The 17,955-nt window shown below is 41.0% G+C and overlaps 2 protein-coding genes and 1 non-coding gene across 4 annotated transcripts; 2 read left to right on the top strand and 1 right to left on the bottom strand.

The window, feature by feature from the left end:
- Positions 1-2,543: 2,543 nt before the first annotated feature.
- Positions 2,544-2,649, top strand: LOC144019795 (U6 spliceosomal RNA). Its single transcript, XR_013283786.1, has one exon. It is a non-coding gene; the product is annotated as a U6 spliceosomal RNA (small nuclear RNA).
- A 3,983-nt stretch (positions 2,650-6,632) lies between these two features.
- LOC144018888 (tubulin beta chain-like) lies at positions 6,633-13,363 on the top strand. 2 transcript variants are annotated; one of them, XM_077521519.1, is made up of 4 exons: positions 6,633-6,773; positions 11,259-11,367; positions 11,434-11,544; positions 11,624-13,363. In XM_077521519.1, exons 1-4 carry the CDS (start codon positions 6,717-6,719, stop codon positions 12,679-12,681), a joined length of 1,335 nt encoding a protein of 444 aa, XP_077377645.1. In that variant the 5' UTR covers positions 6,633-6,716; the 3' UTR covers positions 12,682-13,363. The 2 variants fall into 2 exon arrangements, with proteins under 2 accessions (XP_077377645.1, XP_077377644.1); XM_077521518.1 differs by lacking the exon at positions 6,633-6,773 and adding an exon at positions 8,022-8,191.
- bcl2l16 (BCL2 like 16) lies at positions 13,360-15,421 on the bottom strand. The gene is made up of 2 exons (XM_077521521.1): positions 14,518-15,421; positions 13,360-13,654 (listed from the first exon to the last, which is right to left on the bottom strand). Exons 1-2 carry the CDS (start codon positions 14,998-15,000, stop codon positions 13,526-13,528), a joined length of 612 nt encoding a protein of 203 aa, XP_077377647.1. The 5' UTR covers positions 15,001-15,421; the 3' UTR covers positions 13,360-13,525.
- Positions 15,422-17,955: the final 2,534 nt, after the last annotated feature.

Genomic DNA, 17,955 nt, shown 5'->3' with positions numbered 1-17,955 from the left:
CAAAAGTCTTGGCCTATCGGCTATCCAGTAGTATATTCAGATCAGTGCGTTTTCCTCCGCCACTTCCGGGTCCTCCGGGATCCGTAGGAAACGAAACGAGCCTTATCCGATGTTCTATTATGTGTTTATTTAGCACAAATCGAGAAATGAAATGTGGCCATAAACCGTTTTTCGCAAGCTGGTTTCTCCTTGACTGGAAGCCGTTCGTCTTTTGCGGCACGGCACAAGCTGCTGCTACAGTGGAAGCTTGCTGCCCCCTAGTGTCTATTTTTAGGTCCCTGTTGGCCCTAATCTTTTGTGGCGCGTCACTGCTGCTGCTACAGTGGAAGCTTGCTGCCCCCTAGTGTCTATTTTTAGGTCCCTGTTGGCCCTAATCTTTTGTGGCGCGTCACTGCTGCTGCTACAGTGGAAGCTTGCTGCCCCCTAGTGTCTATTTTTAGGTCCCTGTTGGCGCCTATTCTTCGGGACTTCCAAACATGGCTTTAGATGGCTATCACAACTTGATAGTGGAAATGAAAAATAACGGCATGACGTCTAGTGATGAACATGAGACAATTGCAGCTCATTCAGAACGCTGCAGCTCGAGTTCTGACCAAAACAAAAAGATCAGAAAATATTACTCCAGTACTTAAGGATTTACACTGGCTCCCTGTCAGCTGTAGAATCGATTTTAAAGTTCTGCTACTCGTCTATAAATCACTAAATGGTTTGGGTCCTGAATATATCCAAGAAATGCTGATTGAGTACAAACCCAGCAGGGCTCTGAGATCCACAGACTTGGGCCAACTAGTGGAACCCAGAGTTCGAAGCAAACATGGTGAAGCTGCATTTAGCTATTATGCTGCACACAGATGGAATAGGCTACCAACAGAAGTGAAGTCAGCCCCGAGCGTAAATGCTTTCAAATCCAGGTTAAAAACTTTGCTTTTTTCTTATACCTTTGATTAGGGACTTTTAAACAGCTTTAATTGTTTGTTTGTTTTTTTTGTTTTTTTTTTATTAATAATAATTAGGGGTGTTAAAAAAATAATTGATCCGGCGATATATCGCGATACTACATCGCGCGATTCTCGAATCGATTCAATAATCGGCAGAATCGATTTTTTTTTTTTTTTTTTTTTTTTTTTTTTTTTTTTTTTTTTTTTTTTTTTTAGGATTCACACCTTGAGCATGGAAGAATGTTATATGAACGGAACATTAAGCCTTAATATTTTATTTTAATGCTGTTCAAACATGAAACAGATTACAACCTCTATAAGACTGAAATTTCAGATAAATAAATAATACATTTTCATATAAATCTTACACTCTACAAGCTTACTGATTAGTATTTTCTAAATTTGAATGAAAAAAAATCGCAACAATCGACTTATAAATTCGTATCGGGATTAATCGGTATCGAATCGAATCGTGACCTGTGAATCGTGATACGAATCGAATCGTCAGGTACTAGGCAATTCACACCCCTAATAATAATATTAATATTATTTTAAACTTCCTTATGTTAAATGTTTTAAAGTTTGTTGAATAATGTTTTAAGATTGTTATTGTATGTTTTTTTTTTTTAGTAAATTTTGTAACCTATTTTTATTTTTTTTATTGTTTTTCCTCTGAATGTTAACTACTGTTTTTTTATGCTTATGTGTTGTCTTTCCTTGTGTAAAGCACATTGAGTTGCCTTGTGTATGAAATGTGCTATACAAATAAACTTGCCTTGCCTTGCCTTTCCTAGTGAAATCGCAACACATCTGTGTAGCCAATTTGGCCCTATAAGAGGACTTTCGGAGTGAAATGTCCAAAGGTGGCTCTCAGATCATTGTCTGTCAGATGCCTCGAAATAGACACTAGGGGGCAGCAAGCTTCCACTGTAGCAGCAGCTTGTGCCGTGCCGCAAAAGATGAACTGTTTCCAGTCAAGGAGAAACCAGCTTGCGAAAAACGGTTTATGGCCACATTTCATTTCCCGATTTGTGCTAAATAAACACATAATAGAACATCGGATAAGGCTCGTTTCCCGTTTTTCATTTTTATTTCAACAAAACGGGAGACGACTCGTTTATTTGTTCATATAAATAAAAAAAAATAAAAAAGGAAATCGGTTTGTTTCCCGTTTTCCGTGTCCTTGCTTCAGAAGGAAAAACGAATGGCCAAAAAGTACACAGACTCCTCACTTGTCTTGTGTCTTGGCTTCCTCCCCCCACCGAAGCTGCATTCCCGGGTGGGGGGAAGTAGAGCAAGGAGGCGCGGCCCTTTTGTCTGCACCAATGGCAACCATCTGTGGTCAGATATATTTGCATAGTATGCCAGGCAACCTATCAGACTTCTGTGTGCGGCTCAGCATTTCCGGTCTTTTTAGTTTGTTTTCTGTGAATTGCTGCTTACAATGACACAATATTACCTATTACATTGTTGAAGTAGCTTCCATAAGCACTCTTAAATTGAATTTTGCAGCCAAGTGTCTGTATCGGTGCTGGTTTGGTACCTGAACTGTAGGAAGTGTCGTCTGGGGTTGCCTTATATATCAGTCCGCTCCCTTGGCTTGTTGTGTAGCTTCGGCTTCGCATATACTAAAATTGGAACGATACAGAGAAGATTAGCATGGCCCCTGCGCAAGGATGACACGCAAATTCGTGAAGCGTTCTACATTTTTATAATTTTTGATGATAAAAATCAGTATTTTTTTTTTTTTTGATGAAGAAATATTGAAAAAATCATAAATAAATCAGCAAGAAACAAGAAAACAAGGAAGAAATCAAGTAAGAAATGGAGGAAGTAGCAAGTAATCGGGTAAGCAATGGAGTAAAGTGAGAAGAATTAAGTAAGCAATGAAGTAAGGAGGGGAGAATCGAGTCGCAATGGTGTAAGGAGTGGCAAACTTAAGCAATGGAGTAATAGTCTGTTGAAATCAGGTCACATTTGCATTAGTATACTAAGCTAGCATTAGCATGCTAAGCTAACATTAGCATTAATATGCTAACTTAACATTAGCATGCTAAGCTAACATTAGCATTAGCATGCTAACTTAGCATTAGCAACAAAAAAAAAAGAAAAAAAAAAAAAGAAAAAAAAAAAGAAAAAAAAAAAAAAAAAAAAAAAAAAGAAAAAAAAAAAAAGAAAAAAAAAAAAAAAAAAAAAAAAATTAGCATTAGCATGCTAAGCTAACATTAGCATGCTAAGCTAACATTAGCATTAGCATGCTAACATTAGCATTAGCATGCTAACTTAGCATTAGCATTAGCATGCTAAGCTAACATTAGCATTATCATGCTAACATTAGCATTAGCATGCTAACTTAGCATTAGCATGCTAAGCTAACATTAGCATTATCATGCTAACTTAGCATTAGCATGCTAAGCTAACATTAGCATTAGCATGCTAACTTAGCACTAGCATGCTCACTTCCTGTTGATTTCAGGCCACTTCCTGTTGAAATCGGGTCACTTCCTGTTTAAATCGGGTCACTTCCTGTTTAAATCGGGTCACTTCCTGTTGATTTTAGGTCACTTCCTGTTGATACCAGGTCACTTCCTGTTAAAATCGGGTCACTTCCTGTTGAAATCGGGTAACTTCCTGTTAAAACAGGTCACTTCCTGTTGATTTTAGGTCCCTTCCTTTTGAAATTAAGTCACTTCCTGTTGAAATTGGGTCACTTCCTGTTGATTTTAGGTCACTTCCTGTTGATATGAGGTCACTTCCTGTTAAAATCAGGTCACTTCCTGTTGAAATCGGGTCATTTCCTGTTAAAATCAGGTCACTTCCTGTTTAAATCGGGTCACTTCCTGTTGATTTTAGGTCACTTCCTGTTGATATCAGGTCACTTCCTGTTGATTTTAGGTCACTTCCTGTTGAAATTAAGTCACTTCCTGTTGATATGAGGTCACTTCCTGTTGATATTGATCACTTCCTGTTCAGGTCGGGGAATATCCTGGCATCACCTGAATCACACGCATACCTAATCAATTGGCCAAAATGGCCACCGCCTTGGGAGGCCAGGCTGGCGAGAAACCTGGGCATGTCATTTGTCTAAAATGGCCGCCGTGCATAGTAAGTTGGAAAATGGCCGCCATGTGCGGTAAGTTAGGTGGTAAGATGGAAGAGCTCATGACGTGAAATGGTGGAATATACTGAAGTTGGAACGAAGTCAATCGGATAAATAATGTGGAAGTAAATGGAAAATGTAGAATGTGGGAAATATTTGGGTACGAAATTGGGAATTGTGGGTAAGGCGTTAATTTTGGAACTGAAAAGCTGAAAGAGCTCATGGCTTGAATTGGTAGAATATATTGAAGTTGAAACGACGTCAATCGGATGAAAAATGTCGAAGTAAATGTGAAATGTAGAATGTGGGAAATATTCGGGTACGAAATCGGGAATTGTGGGTAAGGCATGAATTTTGGAACTGAAAAGCTGGAAGAGCTCATGGCTTGAATTGCTGGAATATATTGAAGTTGGAACGAAGTCAATCGAATGAATAATGTGGAAGTAAATGTGAAATATAGAATGTGGGAAATATTCGGGTACGAAATCCGGAATTGTGGGCAAGGTGTGAATTTTGGAACTGAAAAGCTGGAAGAGCTCATGGCTTGAATTGCTGGAATATATTGAAGCTGGAACGACGTCAATCGGATGAATAATGTGGAAGAAAATGGAAAATGTAGAATGTGGGTAATGTGCGGGTACGAAATCGGGAATTGTGGGTAAGGCATGAATTTTGGAACTGAAAAGCTGGAAGAGCTCATGGCTTGAATTGCTGGAATATATTGAAGTTGGAACGAAGTCAATCGGATGAATAATGTGGAAGTAAATGTGAAATATAGAATGTGGGAAATATTCGGGTACGAAATCCGGAATTGTGGGCAAGGTGTGAATTTTGGAAATGAAGAGCTGGAAGAGCTCATGGCTTGAATTGCTGGAATATATTGAAGCTGGAACGACGTCAATCGGATGAATAATGTGGAAGAAAATGGAAAATGTAGAATGTGGGTAATGTGCGGGTACGAAATCGGGAATTGTGGGTAAGGCATGAATTTTGGAACTGAAAAGCTGGAAGAGCTCATGGCTTGAATTGCTGGAATATATTGAAGTTGGAACAAAGTCAATCGGATGAATAATGTGGAAGAAAATGGAAAATGTAGAATGTGGGTAATGTGCGGGTACGAAATCCGGAATTGTGGGCCAGGTGTGAATTTTGGAACTGAAAAGCTGGAAGAGCTCATGGCTTGAATTGCTGGAATATATTGAAGCTGGAACAACGTCAATCGGATGAATAATGTGGAAGTAAATGGAAAATGTAGAATGTGGGAAATATTCGGGTACGAAATCGGGAATTGTGGGCAAGGCGTGAATTTTGGAACTGAAAAGCTGGAAGAGCTAATGGCTTGAAATGCTGGAATATATTGAAGCTGGAACGACGTCAATTAGATGAAGGCCTCCAGCCTTCACACAATAATACATATGGTCAAAGAATACACATGATGGCTGTTGTGGAATTGGGATCTACAATACATCTCAAAACTTAATAAAAAGGTATGGATATAGATACAATGATTTGTACATGTAAATTTAAAGGGAGTATGGTAATAACCGCTCAGAGATGTATCTAAGATGTCAAACCCGCTATAATCTTTGATTTGTACTGACTAACTGGCTGTGTTAATCAGCTTTGAAACTTGAAAGTCAGTAGACAGGACTTTCCTGCTCTTGATACGACAGCTGAAGTTAGGACAAGAAAACAGGAGTGAGAAGAGAGGTAATAACCCACAAGAAAGAGCCGCTCAGTCCAGGAATCAAACCCAGCCTAGTCATGGTGTGGGTGTGCTACCACTGAGCTAAAAACTACCCTAAGAGAGGACTTGATTGTGGAGACTACTACTAGACATACAGTTCTTAATTGAATCAGTAATCTTCGAATAATGGATGAGTTTTGTTGCGTCGTATAAATATGTTGTATATAAAACAACCCATTTATAATTATATGGTTCGAGCCAACAAGGTGGTTGACAAAATAGTGAAGAAAATGCTGGAAATAAAACACATGAGGTCACATGGGACTTAATGCAACACAAAGGTTAACAGGGTGGTGTTTGCCAACTTCCGGACGATGTAGTTAACCATGTTCTTCTCATGTGTAATACACAGAAAACAGATCGGCAGTGGTTTGAAAGGGAAAGAGAAAATAGAATACTGTAGTGATTAGAACATAATTCACCCACGGAACGTTGGGACGAAGGGGGAGTTTGTTGGGATGAAAGGATGAAAGGATAAAAGAACAAAATGTTGGTAGGTCTGTGAGCCTCGCGCAGAGTGAGTTGTTGTTGCTGTTAAACGCTGAGAAGCTGATATCAATAAACCGCCGGTCTTTGGCTCCGGACTTCAACACTCTGCCTCCGACTCCCGTCACTGCTCGCTACAATACAGAATATAAATATTTTAAAAAAGAAGAAGGAATACCGAATGATAGATTAGATCCCTATTTAATTTTCTAAATGATACCGTCTGCTTTGACTTTGAGCTACAAAGCCTCCCAAATCCCTTTGCGATTCCTGTACAGTAGGTGGCGGTATGCACCAAAAGAGATGCAATCTGCCATTAAACTGGAAGAAGAAGAAGTAAAGGGGCGGGTCAGAGGCACATAGTCACACGCATAAACTCGAGTACGACGCGGGTGTTTAGAAATCTTTCGAACTTGTTCGACACGCTTCGCTTGAACGCCAGAAAATGAGGGAAATTGTGCATCTCCAGGCCGGTCAGTGTGGAAACCAGATTGGTGCTAAGGTTAGTCAATACCATTGTCGAAGTTTTATATTGAGGTGTTTGGTACTGTTCCGGGAAGCTTATTTAAAAAAAACAAAACAACTGGCGATTATCCACGTGTTTACTACCGGTAAAGTCTATCAATTTAAAAGGTATTCGAGCAGCATAGCTCAGACTTTGAACGTGAACAGTCACCATTCAGTCGAGCTGACTTGGTTCCTGGTTCTGAAAACTTTTGAGTGTCAGGAAATCGTTGGATAAAAGCTGATTCGGCTCAACATTTTCACTTGAAGGCCACGTTCTGACCAAAATATCTTGGCCAAACATATAATGTGTCTATTCGTTGATGAAAGTTTGAAAGCTGGCCTTTGTCCAACATAATGGCGCATCACATGGCAAGAGACCTGCTTTTATGTTTTATGGCTTTGATTAGTTCCTATTAAGAGTGTCCATTCAGCTAGCATTAGCATTAGCTAGCATTAGCATGCTAACTTAGCACTAGCATGCTCACTTCCTGTTGATTTCAGGCCACTTCCTGTTGAAATCGGGTCACTTCCTGTTGAAATCGGGTCACTTCTTGTTGATTTTAGGTCACTTCCTGTTGATATCAGGTCACTTCCTGTTAAAATCAGGTCACTTCCTGTTGAAATCGGGTAACTTCCTGTTAAAACAGGTCACTTCCTGTTGATTTTAGGTCCCTTCCTGTTGAAATTAAGTCACTTCCTGTTGAAATTGGGTCACTTCCTGTTGATTTTAGGTCACTTCCTGTTGATATGAGGTCACTTCCTGTTAAAATCAGGTCACTTCCTGTTGAAATCGGGTCATTTCCTGTTAAAATCAGGTCACTTCCTGTTTAAATCGGGTCACTTCCTGTTGATTTTAGGTCACTTCCTGTTGATATCAGGTCACTTCCTGTTAAAATCGGGTCACTTCCTGTTGAAATCGGGTAACTTCCTGTTAAAACAGGTCACTTCCTGTTGATTTTAGGTCCCTTCCTGTTGAAATTAAGTCACTTCCTGTTGAAATTGGGTCACTTCCTGTTGATTTTAGGTCACTTCCTGTTGATATCAGGTCACTTCCTGTTAAAATCAGGTCACTTCCTGTTGAAATCGGGTCGATAGATTAGATCCCTATTTAATTTTCTAAATGATACCGTCTGCTTTGACTTTGAGCTACAAAGCCTCCCAAATCCCTTTGCGATTCCTGTACAGTAGGTGGCGGTATGCACCAAAAGAGATGCAATCTGCCATTAAACTGGAAGAAGAAGAAGTAAAGGGGCGGGTCAGAGGCACATAGTCAGTCACACGCATAAACTCGAGTACGACGCGGGTGTTTAGAAATCTTTCGAACTTGTTCGACACGCTTCGCTTGAACGCCAGAAAATGAGGGAAATTGTGCATCTCCAGGCCGGTCAGTGTGGAAACCAGATTGGTGCTAAGGTTAGTCAATACCATTGTCGAAGTTTTATATTGAGGTGTTTGGTACTGTTCCGGGAAGCTTATTTAAAAAAAAAACAACAACTGGCGATTATCCACGTGTTTACTACCGGTAAAGTCTATAAATTTAAAAGGTATTCGAGCAGTATAGCTCAGACTTTGAACGTGAACAGAGTCGCCATTCAGTCGAGCTGACTTGGTTCCTGGTTCTGAAAACTTTTGAGTGTCAGGAAATCGTTGGATAAAAGCTGATTCGGCTCAACATTTTCACTTGAAGGCCACGTTCTGACCAAAATATCTTGGCCAAACATATAATGTGTCTATTCGTTGATGAAAGTTTGAAAGCTGGCCTTTGTCCAACATAATGGCGCATCACATGGCAAGAGACCTGCTTTTATGTTTTATGGCTTTGATTAGTTCCTATTAAGAGTGTCCATTAAAAATGTTATCTTCATAAATGTTGCGTAAAAGTGTTATTTGAACGTAGAGTACTGCGCAACCGACACCCCCCCCCCCCTCCTTTTTTTTTTTTTTTTTTTTTTTTTTTGTGGGCACGTGTTTGGTGAATATCTTACTAAATGAAAAAGCCACCGCTGTGGCTATTTTTCTTTTTTTACTTTTAATTTAGGAGTTTGTGACCATTTTATCTCAAACTAGGGCATCTTCTATGTCGTGAATGGGGACTACCATATGGAAATGACAACTGGCATTTCTGGTATTTATGCAATGCAAACGCTTCCTTTACGTGGTGAAAACAAATGGTATGCTGTATTGTATTGCTTTTGCCTGTGGCTAGCATACCAACCAGGCAGATAAATGACATTTCATCACATTTTTAAATCAAAATAATCCTCACAAATCAAATTACAATGATCTGAAGTCTAATGCTTATTAACTCATTCACTCCCACCCATTTTCACTGATGCAAACCCCTTTACTGGATTTTGACTGCTTTTGCAAGGCCCACATAGTATTTGTGTTCTATTGCTATAAAACATGAAATCTACCAAAAGAAAAATTAGCATCTCTTCTTTCATCAGGAAAAAAAAGAAGTACATTTCTATCTGTTTCCGTTTTGCAGCAATTGGCATTAGACTATAGCTAAGTTTCATCACAATTTTGTTTAACCCGTACGGAGTTCCATGTCCATTTTTTTGATATTTGCTTATTATTCAAAGAAAAAAGCATAGGGGGGAAAACAATTGGGAGAATCAATATCCTCAGGGTTTTTAATAGATAAAAAAAAATAAAAAATCCGACCATGCTGACTTTCATGAAGTGTAGCAGTTCGAAGCTAAATAAGAAAGGCTGTTATCAAGCACTGGATACAATATTTGGACTATAGACTCCCATTATAACTGCTAATCTTTGATGCATTGTAAACGCCGTGTGTTGTAATGCATTTCTCATGATTTCCGTTTCAATTCACACAGTGGCGAGTCGAGTCACAGCACAGAGTGGAAATTATGTGTTGAAAGTGTTTACACCCACAAACCACGAGGTGGCGCCAGAGACTAACTAATGATTTTGCTCTTTCACAATGGCTGCAGCATGGTGCAAACATAATGTCACGAACACGCTTCGGACTGCTAGAAAAGTTGCTTGTGGTGCTTGTGCATTGCTGGCTGAAGTTATTTTGCAAAATAAAGTGTTGTTTGAAATTTGTACATTGGTGAATGCACGTTTGTGTGTGCAGAACTTCAGTTCAACTTGTGTGTGTGCTTCGGATTGCAGTTGCGTGTGGTTGTTTTTCACTTATAGCACATTATTGCTTTTATTGTACATAAAGGGTATCAAAAATAAATAAATAAATAAATAAAAACTGTATATGTATGGATAGGTCTGATGCCACTGAACATTTTGAGTGGTCATGAATAAAAAACTATTCATAAATGACCTAATTATCATATTTGAAAGTGTTGTCCAATGTTGGGACTTCATGGTGTGTTAGCCGGCTAAACCATATAAAATTGCCATTGCCAAAAAAATGAGCGTCCCAAAAAATGTTGATGTTATCATTTATTAACATATTCAATGACCTAATTACATCATATCAAATATTTCAATTTTATTTTTTTTATATATATAGATATACTCATCATTGTTTTTCACTTATAGCACATTATTGCTTTTATTGTACATAAAGGGTATCAAAAATAAATTAATAAATAAAAACTATATATGTATGGATAGGTCTGATGCCACTGAACATTTTGAGTGGTCATGAATAAAAAAATATTCAAAAATGACTTAATTATCACATTTGAAAGTGTTGTACAATGTTTGGATGTCATGACTCGTTAGCCGGCTAAACCATAGAAAAGTGCCATTGCCAAAAAAATGAGCATCCCAAAAAAATGTTGTCGTTATCATTTATTAACATATTCAAGGCCCTAATTACAGTATATCAAATATTCCAATTTGAGTTTTTTTTTATATAAGAGTCACACCTCATGTTTTTTTTGCTTGTAGCACATTATTGCTTTTATTGTACATAGAGGGTATCATAAATAAATAAATACATAAAAACTACATATGTATGGATAGGTCTGATGCCACTGAACATTTTGAGTGGTCGGAAGTCAAAAAATATTCATAAATGACTTAGTTATCACGCTTCAAAGTGGCCGTCCAATTTGTGGACTGCATGGAGCGTTTGTTAATAGATTGTTCATTGCTCCGCAGGAGTTAAAACAGTGGGGAAAAGAGTTTTTTGCAACATGGCTCTGTTTGATCTCTTATACTCTGCTGCCACCTGCTGGCTTTTTTTTTGTAATAACTACCATTGCTTCAAGCGTTTTCTTCAGTTTAGAGGCTGCATCAAAGCCTTCTGTATGCTCTAGCATAAAAAACAAAAAACAAACATAAAAAACGTATAAATACGTCTTTGGGAGCAAATGAGCGACAAGCTTCCTTTGATGGAGTTGACCGCCATTTTGACTTGTGACGTAAGCTTGGAATCGTCAGTAACCCACAAATAGAGCCAGGGTTGGGGGGAAAAAAAAAAGTTTCAGGCTTTTCTTTTCTTGTGTCCACTATGCCAGCTCAACATATTTCTGGTTTGTTACAGTTTTGGGAGGTGATCAGCGATGAGCATGGCATTGACCCAACTGGCACATACCATGGTGACAGTGACCTGCAGTTGGATAGAGTTAATGTCTACTATAATGAAGCTACAGGTAAGGTGCTATATGTTTAAAATAGTTAGTATCTGCCACTGCATCCATACCTCTCTGCCTTCTTAGGTGGAAAATATGTTCCCCGTGCTGTATTGGTTGATCTGGAGCCTGGCACAATGGACTCTGTGCGGTCAGGACCTTTTGGTCAGGTCTTCAGACCAGACAACTTTGTCTTTGGTGAGTAGTTTTGAAATGTATTGCATTTTTATATCAGAGAAAAAAAAACACATTTTAGCAATTTACTTTTTTCTTTCAGGCCAGAGCGGTGCTGGTAACAACTGGGCGAAGGGTCATTACACAGAAGGTGCAGAGCTAGTGGACTCCGTCTTGGATGTAGTGAGGAAGGAGGCTGAGAGCTGCGACTGCCTCCAGGGTTTCCAGCTCACACACTCTCTGGGTGGTGGTACTGGCTCCGGAATGGGCACTTTGCTCATCAGCAAAATCCGTGAAGAGTACCCAGACCGCATCATGAACACCTTCAGCGTGGTGCCTTCTCCAAAAGTATCCGACACGGTGGTTGAGCCCTACAACGCAACACTGTCAGTCCACCAGCTGGTAGAGAACACAGACGAGACCTACTGCATCGACAACGAGGCGCTGTACGATATCTGCTTCCGCACCCTCAAGCTCACCACTCCCTCCTACGGCGACCTCAACCACCTGGTCTCTGCCACCATGAGCGGCGTCACCACCTGCCTCAGGTTCCCCGGACAGCTCAATGCTGACCTGCGCAAACTGGCTGTCAACATGGTGCCCTTCCCCCGTCTGCACTTCTTCATGCCAGGCTTCGCCCCCCTCACAAGCAGAGGCAGCCAGCAGTACAGGGCCCTCACTGTTCCCGAGCTCACCCAGCAGATGTTTGATGCCAAAAACATGATGGCCGCCTGCGACCCCCGCCAAGGTCGCTACCTGACCGTGGCCGCCATCTTCCGCGGCCGCATGTCCATGAAGGAGGTGGATGAGCAGATGCTCAACGTGCAGAACAGGAACAGCAGCTACTTCGTCGAATGGATCCCCAACAACGTCAAGACCGCAGTGTGTGACATTCCCCCTCGTGGTCTCAAGATGGCCGCCACCTTCATTGGTAACAGCACGGCCATCCAAGAGCTCTTCAAGCGCATCTCTGAGCAGTTCACAGCCATGTTCAGGCGCAAAGCTTTCCTCCACTGGTACACGGGCGAGGGCATGGATGAGATGGAGTTCACAGAGGCAGAGAGCAACATGAATGACCTGGTGTCAGAGTACCAGCAGTATCAGGATGCCACTGCTGAGGATGAGGGAGAATACGGTGAGGAAGATGAAGATATGGCTTAACCCCCCACCCATAATTGGTATACCAGTATTTGAAATGTGTTCCAAGTCTTCCAGGTTTCAGTGCTCTCAAGTAAAATTCAAAGTTTTGTGCATGGTTAAAGTTACATTTTGATTGGATCATTTTGATGCACTTGATGACAGACTTATTAGCCCCTCCAATAAAAATGTGATTTTTTTTCCCTAAGTGCTGTTAAACGAGAGCATTGCAGTTTAACACAGCTTTTACAACATTCCTGCTTTCATTTTAGACTCAGTATTTTTGTTTGTGCACATTAAAGTTTTCTCAGACAAAACAAAAATTACCAGAAGTATATATGTTTTGCCTCATTAAGTAAAACATAAATCACTCCTAGTGAAGAACTTGAAAAAAGCGTGCCAATTAGCATTATAGGACAGCTAATCTAGGATTATTTTTTATTTATTTTATTTTTTTTTAAATTTGTTTAAATAACTGCACAAAAAAAACATTTCAAGTAGCCAAAATGGAAGTATAGGATGCTTGGAAAAGCTTTATATGGAAGGCTTTGATCTCTTAAAAGGCACCTAGGAAATAATGTTTTAAAAGGTGCATTTTCACCGGGGAATGGTCCACTAATAATTCTGTCAAGTGTATCGTGTTTTCCATAGAACTTTTGTAATTGTCAAATGTTTTTCCAATTAAAGCAAATGAGTCAAATATGAAGTTTAAAGCTATGCTTCTTGGGTCATATAAATTTATTAATACATAATCAGCAAGAAATAGAACAGTATGGTTAAAACGGACAGTGTATTAAGTTTGCTACAGAACGAATAAAAGTTATTGAATATTGTAATTATGGCTGTGGTCACGAGGTAGCAATGTTGGCTAAAACTTTTTTTTCCACATGACATAAATAAGGACGCTTGAGGCGAAAGCCAGCAGGGTCCAGCAGCACACTTTCTTCAGCTGGCCCTCCAAGTTCTGTTTCTCTCCAAAGCGTGACACAAAGCCACCCTGGCAGGAAACACAAATGTAGCATTTAAATATTTGACTAGTTAGTAAATAATTGTGATCTAGGCAGCCGTATTAGTCTAATCACGGTATTAACTCTTTCACTCCCAGCCATTTTCACTGAAGCAAACCCCTTTTGCTCCTGTCTGTTTTACTGGATTTTGACTGATTTTGCAAGGTCCACAGAATGTTCTGTTCTATTGCTATAAAAACATATCCGTTTCCATTTTGCAGCAATTAGAATTAGAATATTGAATAAGTTGATATAGATATAGTTAATATAGAATAAGTTGCATCATTATTCACAAACCTGTTGAAAACACTTGCAAAAAGAGCTTGTTGCAAATGGCCCTGGCTGATCTCTTATACTCTTCTGCCACCTGATGGCCGTTTTTTGTAATAACTACCATTGCTTTAAACGACCTCTTCATGTCAGAAGCTCTATCTTTATGCTCTAGCATAAAAAAAAGAAAAAAAACAGAAAAAAATTGGGAGTAAAGAACAAAGTATTGAAAAACGTATTTATACGTCTTTGGGTTTGAATGAGTTAATACGTCATTTATGGACCTGTCTAACACGAGGCGGCCATTTTGCAACGTTGCTCTGGTTACGACCAATCACGGCTCCACTATTATCTGAAGCTGAGTCGTGCCAGTAGTGCCTCCTGTACAATTCTTAAAACATGTGCGGCTGAAATATATGGTTATTTTAACACTTCAATTTGAGTCTTAAGTTGCGTCATGCCGCTTTAAATCTGTTGTAGTGGTTTTTCAATTTACAAAAAAATAATACTGGACCTTAACAAGTGATTACAGACTGTGAACGTGCTCTATGAGCAAGACTATTTCCAGATTGTGAATACATACCCATCCTCCCTTTTCTCTGATATCAGGGCAGATGACCCTCTCCACATAAGCACCCACACAGTCCTTCAGCTGAGGCATAACCGCCGCCATGCCATTCTCATGGCAATGCAAGGCCATCTGGCCAGCTAGAATATAGACCGACAATACTGCGCTCCATGCCAGGTCCCGCCGTCGGCCCCCAGGGTCACTGGGGAAGAAGTGTTCGTCCAGAATCCTCATGAGTGTCGGACAGGCTGTCTTCTCTGTCACATCCTGGAAGACGCGTGGCCAGCGCTTGAAGAAGATGGGGAAGCGCGTGAGGAGCGCATCCCCGGCGTAGCGAAGGGCTGCAGTGCAAGCGGTGGGGGCGGGACCCTTGGTTCCGTCTACCCCGCCCGTGATCACATAGTCTATGTAGTCATGGGCCATCAAGAAGGCCTCTCTCACCAGCGGGTCGGGACTGCTTAGGCCCGGTCTGGCCTCTGATACCTCAGACGGGCACATTGTCGTTTCACTAATCAAGCTCTATTCACATTCAGCAGATGGCCACTCTTTAAATCACTATCATCTGTCCTGTCTACTTGGGAATCCTTTCAACTCACTTCCTGTGAGCAGTATAGATTGCACACAAAACAGCAGCAGCAGGTGAAAAAGCAAGAGGGTCCAGTGGTGTGTGTCTATGTTACACCGAGTCAACTCGTCCCCCTGCTAGCTAAATATAGGGCCCTTGCTGACAGGCCTCTCAAATGTCATGTGCTCAATAATACCCTTGTTTCACATCTCCATGCACAAGTACTATGAGCAGACACTTTGGACTTTATGTACCTACGCAGATGTTTGCTATCTATGACAAATCCACACAAATATTCCACAGTTTTCACTGTTTTGTACTTTTTGCCATTTAAAACATTTGTCACTGCTGTTTGTTTATGTGGCAACCCTCTGACGGGTTTGGGTGCTTTTGCCAGCCAGGCGAGAGCCGGCCTGAACAAGATAAGTGGTGTAGACCCCTTCCGAGTTTGTAAACAATGTGACGTAATTTAAAGGGCGGGGCTTAGCTGGGGGCAAAAACAAATCAGTGGCGTGTGGTTCGGTCAACATATTTTCACAGAACGTTCACGTCGGAATGGACGCGTAAAACGGCCATTTGAGTTAATATGTGAGTAAACTGACTCACCACGACCGTGAATGTTACTTTAAAAAGTTAACTCTGACTGATGGGCAGATATTTACTGACCCCTACGCACTCACGCACTGGATAGATGATTGAACGGGACTACCCACCGTGCAATTGCCGGACATTTAAATCTACCTTCTACCTTCTTCTGTTTTTTTTATGCTTATGTGTTGTCTTTCCTTGTGTAAAGCACATTGAGTTGCCTTGTGTATGAAATGTGCTATACAAATAAACTTGCCTTGCCTAGAAAAACTGAGCGTTTATAATAAAGATGCGCGTGTGCGTCATCGCTGTCAAATTGCTCACTCACTCTAATCGGAGCTCATTGCCACTTGTTTCCAGAGATGTTCAAATGAAAGGAGCTTGACAGAGCAGATCAATTCAATGTCCCCACATGGACAGCAGCAATGTCATCTCTTGATAAACAAACAAGGCGTACACGCAAAAACATGAGAGCGATCCTTAAATTGAGAATAATGCCTGCGAGATTTACCGTCGATCAGGCAACGCACGGCTAAATCTGCAAGGTCCTCTGAGTGTTTCCTCTCATTTCATGAAACGGCTTTATGTGTCACACGGGGATCAATCAAACTATATGTATGACACGTGTTCATTGTTAATATACTGATTTATTGCACAAGCCAGACATGATCAAGTGGCGCCATTAAGCGGCTATGTGTTCTGTGGCCATCTGGTGCAGCATACATTGCGAGTGTGCATGAAGATAAGACTAACCATCCAGAAAGAAGCCCATCCCCATGCACCCCCCTGTGCATGCACACGCATACGGTCTCACATATGTGACTTGCTTTAATTTTTTTTTTTTACATCTTTACCGTTTAGGGATTTGAGTTCTCATGCACAAACACTGCAGTGCAAATCTAGTGGAAGGTTTTCCCATAGAGTGAAAGCTGCTATCTACAGAGCCCCTATGGTGACATGGTAGAAAAACAAAACAAAAACAAAAAACAAAAAAACTTTGCGTACCCTCGCAAAACATCTTTGCGTTCTCTCGCAAAGAATGCGAGGGAACGCAAAGTTGTTGTTTTTCGCCTACCATGTCACCTTAGGTGCTCCGTAAACACTTCCGAGTCATCTTCCATGTGACCAAAAGCGACGTGTAAACAAAGCAGTGGGGGAAAAAATTAATAAATTAAAAAAAAAAAATACATGCTCCATCCTAGTCGCTTTGGGAAAGCTTTCCCACTGCTTTGTTTCATGTTTACAAACGTTCCATCCTCGTCGCTTTTGGTCACATAGAAGATGACCCGGAAGTGTTTACGGCGCGCCTAAGGCGACATGGTAGGCGAAAACAACTATGCTTTCCCTCGCAAAACAACTGCTTTCTGTGATGGTTCTGTTGTCTCTCTAGCAGTTCCAGAGTGTGGCAGGAGGCGGCGCCAACCTCGCAGGCAGAGGCCTGCTCCCACACCTGAGGCTCATCAGCCTGATGAGCCAACAACCTATTTAACCAGCCCCTCCTTTGGTTCTGTGCCGGAACATTCCCTTGCTATACCTGCTACGTTTGCTTGTCTCCTCCTGCCACACCCGTGTTGTGTTCTAGTCCCTGGTCTCCGGCTTGTAGTGGTTTTTGTTTCTCGTTCTACCGGTCTATTAAGACGGCTCTTTATGTTGCTACTTTGGTCCCTAGTGTTTTATGTTGCTACTTTGCGCTTTAGTGTTTCTTCATCCCTGAACAAGGTGATTTTTGGTTGCTACTTTGTTTTCTAGAACTTTTTCCCTGAGCAAGGTGATTTTCTGTTGATACTTTTGTGAACAATAAACTGTGGACTTTGTCTCTCACTCTGCATCCTGGGTCCTGGCCTTGCTTTGCCTCACGGCACATAACAGAATGTTCCGGCCATAATGGACCCAGCAGAGTCAGAGCGCTTAAGGAGTGCGCTTTCGGCACAAGGAGCACTTGTTGGACAACACCAATCAACCCTGCAACAAGTGATGGACCATCTACAGCAACTCACCACCAGTGTGGACCAGCTGAACAAGCAGATGGCAGCCATGAGTCACCAACTGCCGTCGTCCAGCTCCTCTGGTTGCTCGCCCTCTCCATCGGCGGCAACCCCTCCAGCCTCCCAGCCGTCTTCTCCCAGAGAGCCATTTATTCCGATTCCTGCTAGGTATTCTGGAGACTTAGGCACATGTGCTCAGTTTTTGCTACAATGTAGATTAGTGTTTAACCAGCAACCCAGTACTTATGCTACTGCCCAGTCAAAAATCGCTTTCATTATGAGTCTGTTATCAGGACAAGCGGCCGCTTGGGCCTT

The sequence above is a fragment of the Festucalex cinctus genome, chromosome 5 (assembly GCF_051991245.1).
Source record: "Festucalex cinctus isolate MCC-2025b chromosome 5, RoL_Fcin_1.0, whole genome shotgun sequence".
NCBI lineage: Eukaryota > Metazoa > Chordata > Actinopteri > Syngnathiformes > Syngnathidae > Festucalex > Festucalex cinctus.
This window is presented reverse-complemented; position numbering and strand designations above follow the sequence as displayed.